Here is a 12651-nt window from a genome sequence, read left to right on the forward strand (position 1 = left end):
TTTTCTTTTTAAGAAAAAGAATAATGCTAGAAATACCTTGTTTGAGTTATGCTGAGAAAAAACCATTTGGAAGAGTAATTGAAGCAAAGCAGATAAAAGGAGTCCCCAAAGTAAATTGCTTTATCATTACATTTGTGAATAATTAAAGGTTGACTCCAGAGCTCCATCGCTGATCTCCTGTACCAGACACTCTCGGGAATGGCTGTGTGGGTGGCAGCATTCCACGGGACACCCACCTTTAAGGTGGTACAACTGCACAGCTCATAAGGACTTGAGCCTCTCTCTGCCAAAGTCACTCATGAGACCAGCAATTCCTTATTTTGTTTAGAATTTCCGTTTATTACAGAAAAATGGGAAAATGAAGAAAAACAATTTTATTTACAAAATCACCATGAAACCATCCATTAATGATAGTTGACACATATTGCTCTGGTATTTATTTTATATTTATGTACATCATAGAAACAATCAGTAAGTTTTCCTGAGTAATTCAAAGCATTGCTAAAAAAAAAAAAAGTGTGTAATTGCCAAGATTGTGGGATGTTTGGGTTTTTTTTCCTATTATAAATAATGTACTTGGCTCAGTTTGACCCAGCACTGCTTAAAATTAGGCATGGTGGCTCATACTGATCTTAGGTAGAGGCAGGAGGATCAAACTTATTTTGGGGGGTGGGGGGGGCAGAGTATTGCTTTGGAGCCTGTCCTGGAACTAGACCAAGCTGGCATCGAACTCACAGAGATCCACCTGCCTCTGTCTCTCAAGTGCTGGGATTAAAGTCGTGCACCACCAATATCCGGCTTGCTGATCAATAATTTAAAACCATTTACAAATATAGAATAGATTTGAAGTTAGCCTGAGCTGCTTAAGACCTTGTTAGAAGCTCTGTGCGTCATCCTTCGATAGCTCAGTTGGTAGAGCGGAGGACTGTAGGGGAAATCACTGTGGGTATCCTTAGGTCGCTGGTTCGAATCCGGCTCGAAGGATGAATGTTTTGTGGTTAAAAAAGCAAGTAGAATAAAAAAAGAAATGCGTAATTCTTTGTTCATAAGTTTGATAAATTCCTAATATGTTGTGTGATCCAACTCTGTAAGAGGTACCTTTCATAAACATGTTATCATACTGCTTCTACCAGAGTACTTTAACTCTGCCAGTAAGAAGTTATATATGAAATTTATTAAATTATTATTACTATTTTTATCAAGCCTTTTTTTTTTTTTTTTTTTTGGTTTTTCGAGACAGGGTTTCTCTGTATTGTTTTGGAGGCTGTCCTGTAGACCAGGCTGGCCTCGAACTCACAGAGATCCGACTGCCTCTGCCTCCCAGGGGATTTTAAAGGCGTGTACCACCAACACCGGCTTTTATTAAGCCTTTCTATGATAGCAAGACTGGTCATTTTTCATGTATTACCAAACCACTTGGTGTAGTCTAAATTGCAGCTGTCCAGGCCAGTCTCTCTCTCTCTCTCTCTCTCTCTTTCTCTCTCTCTCTCTCTCTCTCTCTCTCTCTCTCTCTCTCTCTCTCTCTCTCTCTCTCTCTCTCTCTCTCTCTGTATGTGTTTGTGTGTGTGTGTTTTGGTTTTTCGAGACAGGATTTCTCTGTATTGCTTTGGAGCCTTCCCTCTGTAGATCAGGTTAGCCTCAAACTCACAGAGATTCACCTGCCTCTGCCTCCCGAGTGCTGGGATTAAAGTCGTGTGCCACCAACGTCCAGGTGTGGGTATTTTAAAAATTAAAGTATTATATTTGGAGTCTGGGGAGATGTCTCAGCAATTAAGAGCACTGGCTTCTCTTGTAGAGGGCCCAGTTTCAGTTCCCAGCACCCACATGATACCTCACAACATCTGTAACTAAAGTTCTAGGGGCCTCCTGGGATACCCACACACATATGACAGACATACGGGCATACACATAAATGAAAATAATAAATTGAAAACAAAATTTAAAATATCTGCCTTATATTTTTAACAAAATTCCTTCTCAATTTTATTCTTCTTTTAATTATTATGATTAATTTCAAGGCTAGCTACCCTAGTTGGCCCACTGGGCTGCCAGTATGTGGGTTGTTCCCAAGCACAAATCAGGTTATACTAAATTTCTCTGTGTGTTAAGAACTGGTAAGAGGGCTTAGAAGGCAACAATCCCTGCATGTCTAATTGTCAATCAGAAATAACACATTCATCTTGTTCATACCTATAGGATATGTATATTATCAAAATAGTCCTGAATTCTTGCCTCATCAGTTGTGGGTGATTTGTGTTTTAAAATGATTCACATAACACATTGAAATATTACATACTGGCTTAGCAGATTGGACGATAAAGATATTGTCAGTTGGGCTGCAAAGATGTTTCAGCAGTTAAGAACATGGACTGCTCCTGTAAGGACCTGTGCTGAGTGGCCCATGACCACCTGTAACTCTAGCTCCCAGCGCTCTGATACCCTCTTTGGACTCCTTGAGTATCTGTACTCATGTTCACAAACCCACACTTAGGCATACACGTACATACACAATTAAAAATAATAAAATAAATCTTTGAAAAATATTACTGCCAGGCAGTGGTGACCCAAAACAAATTCATATGAGATTATTCTGTGTGTGTTATTTTTTTCCTTTCAATGTGTACTTTGTAGATGACAAAGATTCCCAGTGTCAAAAAGTTGGCAAAAGGGAAAAGTCTTTTGTTGTGGGAAATTTTGATCAAACGGTGATACTCCTGAGACTGCTCAATAAAGTTATACCTTGAATCAGAGAGTGGAGTGAGTGACTTGCTGACCAGAATTGGTCATAGGGAAGCCCAGGAAGGAAAGGGTGGGGGCTAGCGTCTGAGCTCTCTTGGTTCTGGAACAAATGAACAGATGTGTCTCGTACAGTTTCTCTGGCCAAAAAAAGCAAGGTCAGCTAGTTGCTACCCAGCCTCTGTGAGCTAGCAAATTTTCACCCCAGCCTTGGACTTCTGAGTCTTATTGATAAATAGAATTATAGACACTTAATTTAAACCTACATATCGAGGTCGTGGCAGAGCCGTGGCAATGGGACTGAGGGGCAGTAGGCGATAATTAAAATATCAGTAGATTCGTGTACAGCCTACAGAAAATACCAGTCTCTCTTTTTTTCTACATCCTTCCTGCTCTCTCACCAGCAGGCAGGACTTGGGACTGGAGTGGCTACTCAAACCACCACCTCCAGATAACAGTGCTTATCTTCCCTCTTCCAGAGCATTCTGCCCCTTCTTGCCTGCATGATTAATTCCTCTTCCTCCCTCAAAAGTCATTTAAGGGTGGTAACTTCTTCAACTTCTTCCAGAAGCAAACAAATAAGACTATTCTTTTTTATGGGGGTGGGAGGGCTGGATCTTATAACCCAGGCTGACACCAGGAGCAGCTGAAGATAACCTTAGAGTGATTCTCCTGCCCCCACCCCCCAAGGTTGCGATTACAGGTATGTGCCACCAAGCTGGCTGCACATCACTTTATTATTTCATTTTGTTTGTTACATTTTGCCCTTTTTAGTGTGTGTGTGTGTGTGTGTGTGTGTGTGTGTGTGTGTGTGTGTGTGCGAGCATGCTGGAGGTTGAACTCAAGGCCTCCTGATGCTGTGCACATATTATACTGCTCAGTTAAACCCACACAGGCTTTTGTAGTTTTGTTTTTGCTTTGTGTTTTGCTTTGTTTCTTATTCTTGTTCAGAATCATCAGGTGATGAGGAAGCAGCCAGCTGTGGGACACTTCTGGTTAAACTGAGCCAAGAGGAAGGGCTGGGGTGAGCAAGAACCATGCAAGTTGTTAGCTGGTTTGCCATTGAACTTCACGGCTCTTTTAGGGGGCACACAGGATTAGCACAAACCACATATGACCTTACGACATTTTGACAACACAATTCTGAAATAATGCTCCTATTTACCAACTGCAAGCAACCTACGGAGGGAGAAATGGGTCAGCTAATGTTGTGGTCAACTTCCAAGAGAGAGAGTTGTAACCTAAAACTCCAAAAACAATTATTACCATCTCGTTCCTTTCTGTACTTATCTCCAAAATGCTGTCAGATTTGTATTTGTTTTTAAATTATCCTGGGGCTTAGAGATCCTGGGGGGTGAAGCTCTGCCTCCGCGTGCAGTGAAGGCACAGACCATGTGTGTACCGGCTCTGTGGCAACAGTGGGGCTTATAAAAGTCTCGTTGTTTGTAGAAAAAATGGGGACAAGGAAGACTCAGACTTTTCCAAGCACCTTTCTTAGTTTCTCTGGAAAGTGAGCAAGACTAAAAACCAATTATCAGGTGAGTTACGTATGTGGCAACCAGATGCATTTCTGGGAATGTGTGTCTAAAACTCACAGTGAAACAACTGTTCCCTCCTGGGAGTGACTGTTTATTAATACATCATGAATATCCTCTGTGTCTCAGCTTTTGTTCTTAGAAATCTGGGGGAAGTTCCTTTTGGCTTCAGAAGTCAAGAGTTTACTGTATCTGAGAACTCAAAATGGGGAGCCAAGTTTGGGGTGGGTGTTGTATGTAAATTCTGGGAGGGTTCTGAGCACCTGCCTGTTGGCCCAGGTCTACCAGCTGCCCAATTAGGGTTTGTCAGTGCTGTGGGGCCCGGATTGGAGACACAGCTCCACAGTGTCACCTACAGCATCCTGAAGAAGTTTTTCTTTTGCAGATACTCAAGTGAAGATGGGATTTTTTTTTTTATAGGAGAATCGCTTCTTTTTATTGTAGTTCAGGACGGGGCGGGGTCAGTCCCGGTTCCCCCACTCCCACCCCCCACCCCCCCAGGGCTGGACAGCAGGATTTGCAGGGCCAGGGATAAGGTCTCGCCGGGGTAGCTCGGTCCCAGGGGACGCCATACGGGTGAGACAGACTGAGGCTGAGGAGGCTTTAAATAGAGGAGGGGGGGTGGGGAGGGAGAGTCGGTGCGCTCTAGCGCACGGTGTATTCCTTTCGCTTATTGAGCCAAACTTGGCAGAAGGAGAAGCCTCCGAGAAGGAGGCAAAGGCCCGAGGCGATGAAGCAGTTGTAGCTGACTTGCTCGTACAGGCTGTATATGTTCTGAGGGCCGTTATCAAAATCTTTCTCTGTGAAGGGAACGTCCTCAATTAACACGGCAGAGTGGACATTGAAAAATACCCCTAGCATTATCAACATGGTCACTCCCCAGGCACTGAGGACGATGCCACAGGCGGCCAGTTTAGGCCCACAGGACAGGAGCGACGCCATGGAGGAGGGAGGGAGGGAGCTCTAGAGACTGAGCGAGGAGCAGAAGCGGCGAGAGGGAACCCTCGAAGATGGGATTCTTGACTTCATGACATAAAGGAACTTTAAAATGAACCAACGTGAAGCAGAATGGAGTTTCTTAGGAAGACATTTTAACATAGATTTAAAATTTTGTTTATTACATTCCCTTTTTTGATTGATTGATTGATTGATGAGTGGGACAGATGAGTGTAGGAGAATGTGCATATAGAAGTTAGAGGACAACTTTCAGGAATCAGTTCTCTTCTTCACATGAGTCCCAGGCACTGAACTTTAAGTTGTCAGCCTTGGTGGTGAGTAACGTTAACTGCTGAGTCTGTAGCATAGAGTTAAGCGAAGGGAATAATAGGAAGAGAGGCAACTAGCGAAAGGAAAAGACACACTCAAATATGAATGTGGGTATCTCAAGAGAGATTTACACTTACATGTGTTACCAGTAGCCACATAAATGATTTTTAGTGACTCTCAAGTTACATCTCAACGGGTTGCTAGGAAATTTCTTTTTCCTCTCCTTTTCTCCTCTCTTTTGATAAATGAAATTAATATAAATGTGTTTCTTGTGAGATTCTTAGAAAATTGTAGATTTACAGCTGGGAAAATTCATATATGCCAAGGTCTAGGCATGACACAGGCTATTTTATCATTCTAACTCGAAACATCTCTATATAAAGGAAATGTGGTGTTTGTGTAGACATCTTTTGCTGCCAGTGTTAAACTGTACTGGAGTTCTCAACCAGACTCTGATGAGAGGCTTACTGCCTTTCCATGGGCATTGGGAGGGTTGGCATGCCTTTTTTTTTTTTTTTTTCTACTTTCCTTGTCTAGGATTCTGGAGTCTGCAACCTGTCCTGTGGCTACCACCTGAATTGCTAAACCAACAATTTACTGAGTGATACTGGGCTGGGATCTGAGGTAGGTGTGTGTGTGTGTGTGTGTGTGTGTGTGTGTGTGTGTGTGTGTTGGGTCCATTGTTATTGACTCCATTCTATCTTGACTTAAGGTCAGAGAGTTCAAACCTATTCTTGCTCCTCAATGTTAAACAACAGGGTTATTGGCTCAAGGTATGGCTATTGGATGTCTTGACCATCGAGACCAAATTACAGGATATTTGATTTAGTGCATGGTGACAAGATGTTCTAGGTACTGGGAAGGTAATTAGGTTTGTTTGTTTGTTGCATCATGCTGAGGAAGTCTTTTGCCCTCCCCTTTTGATTGGAGCATATAAGAGGTATGAGTAATAAACTTGGGGCTTTTTACAGTATTCATAGAGAGCTCTCCCAACTCTTTCTGTCTCTTGTCTATTTCTTTCCTCAATCTTCACTCCCCTTCTCAGGAACATATGGACAAGTCAGCCAGACCTGGTGTGTGTGTGTGTGTGTGTGTGTGCGCGCGCGAGTGCGCGCTCGCGCGTGCGCGCGCGAGCGCGGCTGGAAGAAGCCTTTTGGTATGACTATGGTTGAGAGCCCACTGGAGCAGTGAGGGTTGCTGAGCTTTGGAACTCAAGATGACCAGACCAACAAGACCTGCTGGAGCAGTATGTCCTCACCTTTTAAGGATCGGGCTGCACAGAACCTTGCGATCAGCTCCTGTGGGGGTTTGTTTAGTGCCACCTCCAGGTCTCCTCAGAGTATGAACACAACAGCACAAGGTCTTCTAGAACCCCAGAAACATCCATTTCTAACCCTTCTCTCTATATTTCAAGCCTTAGTCTTTCCTCTCCAGCTTCTTGGTGAGACCTAGTTACTACTTGGATGGGAGAAATGAATTTAACAAAAAGAAGATGCAAAATTATGGAAACAAAGCAGTGGCATACAAATAAGTTATGTACAGAAAAATGTTTTACATTTTTTGGAAAGTGCTACCATGGGTAAGCTTATCTCGTTACAGTTCTCAACATGTAACAATTAGTGTTAGTGAGCTTCCTCCTGCCATGACAAAATACCCAAGATAACTTAAAAAGGAAAGATTCGAGTCTAGTCATGGTTTCTTAGACCTGTGGTTACCTTTGAGTAAGACAATCGTCATGGCTGAGAGGTCATGAAACTGTTTAGCTCTTCTGCCATCCATACACGCACAAATCTCCAACAGAACTCTCCCACACCTCTCACAGCTCTCCCAGACCTCTCACCCTCCTGGCTGGTGGTTAAATCTCCGGCACCAGAATGGGGGGGGGGATCAAAGTCAATGGCGTTTCAGTGAGAGCCCTTATAGCCCTTATCAGGAGCTTATGGCACTGAATTGTTTTCAGTAAACATGTTTTCAGTAAACATTATCTTGCAGCTGCCTGCTCCCAGGCTGATGGAGGGATGGGTTTCCGGCCAGGGTCTGTGATCCCCACACTTGTCCAGGAAGCAAAGAGAGGTTAGAGGCTGGAATTCCTTCAACACAATGACCAGTGACCTGCTTTCTCCCAGTCCCTTGGGGGACACTGCAGATCTGATACACACTGTAGTACCTCCCCTGCCAGTGCAAGCTCGCTGCAACGCACCAACAGAAGTAAGGTCTGAATGATGACATGGTGACAGAAAAGTAAGGAGGGAAGGAAACTGCAGTCCTTGTACAAATGGGATGTAACAAGTTAGAGTGAGCCAACGGAGGGAAAAGGCATTGACTATACCCGTGTATTTCTCTGAGATTGGGGCCAGTTTTTGGTGTGTTATGCACTTAAATCTCTCTCCCTTAATGGTATTAAACGTGGATATGGGGAGAAATGGAATATGAATAAAGTTCATTCCAGGATTAGCCAAAAGCATGAGCTAGTTCTCAGGATGCAGACAGTCTGTAAGCAGAAGAGATGCTGTACTAGCAAAGAGTGGCTGGGTATGAGGCATGGAGGACAGTAGTTAGCATGGAGGTGTCTGTAGATAATGGTGATGGAGGCAGCTGATGGTGTCTGGGAAACAGGAAGCTGAGGCTCATTAAATAATGTCTCCAAAGTGAGAGAGGAGAAGACAAGACAAAAGCACTTTTTGAAACTATTGACCTGATGTTGAAGACACAGGGGCTGGTCAGGGCCATCCAGAAGACAACAACACTGGTTAGAGTCCTAACCAGAATGTCTCAATTGCTACTGCCTTAGTCAGGGTTAATATTACTGTGATGAAACAGCATGAAGAAAAATCAAGTTGGTGAGGATAGGGTTTATTTGAGATACACTTATACACTATAGCTCATCAAAGGAAGGGAGTCAGGACAGGAACTCAAACAGTGCAGGAACCTGGAGGCAGGAGCTGATACAGACACCATGGAGGAGTGCTACGTACTGGCTTATTCCCCATAGCTTGCTCAACCTTTCTTACAGAACCCAGGCCCACCAGCCCAGGGGTGGCCTCATTCACAATGAACCCAGGCCTTCCACATCAATCATTAGTTTAAAAAATTCCCTGTAGGTGCCGGGTGGTGGTGGCGCACGCCTTTAATCCCAGCACTCGGGAGGCAGAGGCAGGTGGATCTTTGTGAGTTTGAGGCCAGCCTGGTCTACAAAGTGAGTTCCAGGACAGCATCCAAAGCCACAGAGAAACCCTGTCTCGAAAAAAAAAATTCCCTGTCTTTTGGAGGTATTTTCTTAGCTGACACTCTACATTACAGTGACTCTAGCTTGTGTCAAGTTGGCATAAATTAGCCTGCACAGCTGCCATGCTGGAGACCCTTCCATTTTTGAATCTCCTGTTAGCCTGTCCAGCAGAACCTAAAGGAGAGCTGGAGTTTGCTACCTTGTTGGATGTGTGCCTAGAGACAAGAACATTCATCTGCGGAATTCCCGAGTGCTGTTTCAGCGTACCTCTGGTCTACTTTCACCTCTCGCTCTGTGCCCTGCGGCTTTCCCTGCACTCATTCTGTGCTCCTTCTCTTCTCTCCAGGACAAGAAGCTGTTTCCTGCCACACTCTTGCCTGACTCACTTATCATTGCATCCTCCTGAAATACAGTTGGCCTAAAGCTCACTACAAAGTCCCCCACAATCTGTCAATCCAGTTTTCTCCCAGTTTTGTTAAACCTGATTCTGTAGATGACAAGTGACAGCTGCAGCCTCAAGAGAAGGAGACAGGAGAGGATAAACAGCAAACACCATTGGATGGAGCAAATGGCTGCTTGAGGGGATGGACTCTGTTGTCAACCATTACTCAGGGCACATTGGATTGAGCAGGTACTGGACATATGGTCAGGGGAGTCCTACCACAAGACCACAAATAGAATAGATGACAAACATGGGATTCATCACTTGTGTTATAAAAGGGGACAGTTCCTGAATCATAGTCCAGGGAAATCCCAACCTGACCAGGAGCTTCTGGCAGGGAGAGAAGAACCCAAGGGAGTCTGAGGGCCCAGTATTCCTCTTGAGACAACTCCATGACCCAGAAACCATTCCTGGGAGACATGGGGATAAATCCTTTCTTCAGGACGTTCTCTCTACATAACTCTCACCAGCCAGTCAGTCCTACTTGCCACCTCCCTGAATTAAAGGTTTCCCGGTCTAACACAGGGTTAGGTGTCAAATCTCTCTGGTGTAGAAGGGAGTGCCTAATGTGAGTCTTCCAGGTGAACTGCTTTTGAATCATTGCTAAGGACTAGGTGGGGGTAAGCTGTTTTCTCATCTGGAATCACATTAACTGGAGGAAAAGAGAAAGTGCATCAGTGAATGCCAGTTGAGAGATAGCCTATCCCACCTTCTCTAAAGATATGCAGCCATGTTCTAGGAGCTGGCAGGTATTTCAGGGAAGAGATGCCTGCTCACAGCCTCTATCCCCCCATCAGCAGCCACAGGTAATATAAAAGATGACAGCATCCGGGGTTTGCTGTGCTTTACATCACCCTGTCACATGGAGCTGGTCTCTGGGCCATCCTCCAAAGGCCCTTTAGGAGTTACAAGGAACTACCAGACTTCCCCCCACAATTAGAATTCTCTGTGTGCACTACTATAGGCTTATCAATAGTTTCACTTCTTTGGGCTCTTGGGAGGTGTGTGTGTTTTAATGACAATGGCCCCCACGGGTTCCTATGTTTTGAACACTTGGTCCCCATTTGGTGGAAACCGTTTGGGATGGGTTAGGAGGTGTGGTCTTGTTGGAGGAGATGTGTCACTGGGCTTTGAGGTTTCAAAAGACTTGTGCCATTCCTAGTGTGCTCTCTGCTTCCTTACCTGCTGCCCCAGTACCATCCCTGCCTGCCAACTGCCATGCTCCTTGCCATGATGGTGACAGATTCCTATACCTTCAAATAGTTGCCTTGTCATGGTGTTTTATCACAGCAATAGAAAAGTAACAAATACAGGAGATTAGAGTTCAGAAAAAACAGTGAGAAAACTGACCTGCATATATCCATGCCAATCTCCATTCTACAATAAAACAGAAATGGAGCCAACTACCATGTTAGGGAGAGAATATTTAGTGATCAATAATAAATAAAAGGGAAGAATGTTAGTATTCAGGCATCTGTTCCGGCCTACTCTTGGGGTTCTGACAGGATATACACTTAGCTGCAGTCACTAAGAACACTACCTGTGTACATTTACTATGCTCTCTCTGTGTCTGTTCCTTTCTCTCTCTGCTTCTCTGCCTCTCTTCCCACCACCCCTTGCTTCTCTCCTCTCTTCTGCTGTTTCTGTCCCCAGAGGAAGGTCTCTCCTCTCCCCTCCCCTTTTCCCATTCACTTTCCCCCAGTAAAAATCCCCTCCACCCAAGTGCTGTCAAATGGCATCTTTCTCTCCAGCAGCTTTTTAAAATTATAACACCAAGCCGGGCGTTGGTGGCGCACACCTTTAATCCCAGCACTCGGGAGGCAGAGGCAGGCGGATCTCTGTGAGTTTGAGGCCAGCCTGGTCTACAGAGCGAGTTCCAAGACAGCTTCCAAAGCCACAGAGAAACCCTGTCTCGAAAAACCAAAAAAAAAAAAAAAAAAAAAAAAATTATAACACCAAAGACAAGGAAAAACAAGTCAAGAGTTTATGAGCTTTTCTATAAAATGAACAAAATACTTCAAAGGCCTCCTAAAGCTAGAAAAGTTAGGAAGTAGAAAAAAGTAGAATGCCCAGATACAGTCAGGGCAGCTACCAGCTACAAGTATATCTGATGTAGCATCAGCCATAAAAAAAGGATATTTACACCGGGCGTTGGTGGCGGATGCCTTTAATCCCAGCACTTTGGAGGCAGAGGCAGGTGGATCTCTGTGAGTTCAAGGCCAGCCTGGTCTATGGAGCTAGTTCCAGGACAGCCTCCAAAACAATACAGAGAAACCCTGTCTCGAAAAACAAAACAAAACAAGGATATTCATTCATTTATTTGTTTGTTTGTTTATTTATTTTGGTTTTTCAAGACAGAGTTTCTCTGTATTCTTTTGGAGCCTGTCCTGGAACTTGCTCTGTAGACTAGGCTAGTCTGGACTCACAGGGATCCACCTGCCTCTGCCTTCCGAGTGCTGGGATTAAAGGCGTGTGCCACCAACACTGGGCTGGATATTTATTCTTATGAAATAACATGGATATTCTTGTTGGTCTGTAAGTAGTTCTTCAGATGGCCAGAGACTATTGCTCCATCTCTGCTCAGTGAAAGGCAACAAGAGGTCAACAGTGCTTGCTTCAGACATCACCACAGTCTGGAACAACAGTGTCCACCTGTTGTGAAGCAGTTTCTTCTGAGATCACAACCTTCCATTGCAGTGAGATATCCACGCCACTCATCTGCAACCCACCCCCATCCCCACCCTCCCCCACCCCGGTCGTGCTGATAATACCTGCCTGTTTGGTCAAGGTTAGGACTAGGTCTGGGGTCTTGACCCCAGCTCCTGCTCTTCCTTCCAGTAGGGTCACAGAGAGCAGCCTGGGTGGATCCTTGGAGCGGGAGTTTGCAGTGGTCGTCTGTTCCTTGTGTAAGTACCTTCTCCCGGAATAAAATTATATTGACTTATATTGAGCCTCATCCCATGAATCTTGATCTGTGCTTCCATGTTCCATCTTGGAGGAAGCTCATTAAGATACAGGATGTTAAGAGAAGAACAACACATATACTAAGGCACTGCTTCTCAGACTGTAGGTCATGACCCCTTTGCAGGTTGGATGACCCTTTCACAGGATCACCTAAGATCATTAGAAAACACAGATATTTACATTATGATCCATAACAGTAGCAAAATGACAGTTATGAAATCATGAGGTAGCAATGAAAATAATTTTATGGTTGGGGTCACCACAACATGAGGAACTAACTGTATCAGAGGGAGGCCGCAGTAGGAAGATTGAGAACCACTGTCCTAAGGGGAGGTGAAAGTTTCTGTCCTGTAGGGAAGCTTGTTAAACAACTCAATAGCTTCAGGAAGTCCCTGAAACTGACTAGATGCACTAGGGCCCTCCCTTCCTAAATATATATAAGCTGAAAGTACTGGAGGGAGGGAGGGAGGGAGGGAGGGAGG

At 44.5% G+C, this 12651-nt stretch overlaps 1 protein-coding gene and 1 non-coding gene across 2 annotated transcripts; one reads left to right on the forward strand and one right to left on the reverse strand.

The window, feature by feature from the left end:
- Window positions 1-894: 894 nt before the first annotated feature.
- Trnay-gua lies at window positions 895-984 on the forward strand. Its single transcript is given in 2 exon segments — window positions 895-931; window positions 949-984. It is a non-coding gene; the product is annotated as a tRNA-Tyr (tRNA).
- A 3893-nt stretch (window positions 985-4877) lies between these two features.
- LOC101831371 (ribonuclease kappa-like) lies at window positions 4878-5256 on the reverse strand. Its single transcript, XM_040755699.1, has one exon. The coding sequence runs from the start codon at window positions 5211-5213 to the stop codon at window positions 4917-4919; it is 297 nt and encodes a 98-aa protein (XP_040611633.1). The 5' UTR covers window positions 5214-5256; the 3' UTR covers window positions 4878-4916.
- Window positions 5257-12651: the final 7395 nt, after the last annotated feature.

Source organism: Mesocricetus auratus, unplaced genomic scaffold (genome assembly GCF_017639785.1).
Source record: "Mesocricetus auratus isolate SY011 unplaced genomic scaffold, BCM_Maur_2.0 Super-Scaffold_100013, whole genome shotgun sequence".
NCBI classification, from domain to species: Eukaryota; Metazoa; Chordata; class Mammalia; order Rodentia; family Cricetidae; genus Mesocricetus; species Mesocricetus auratus.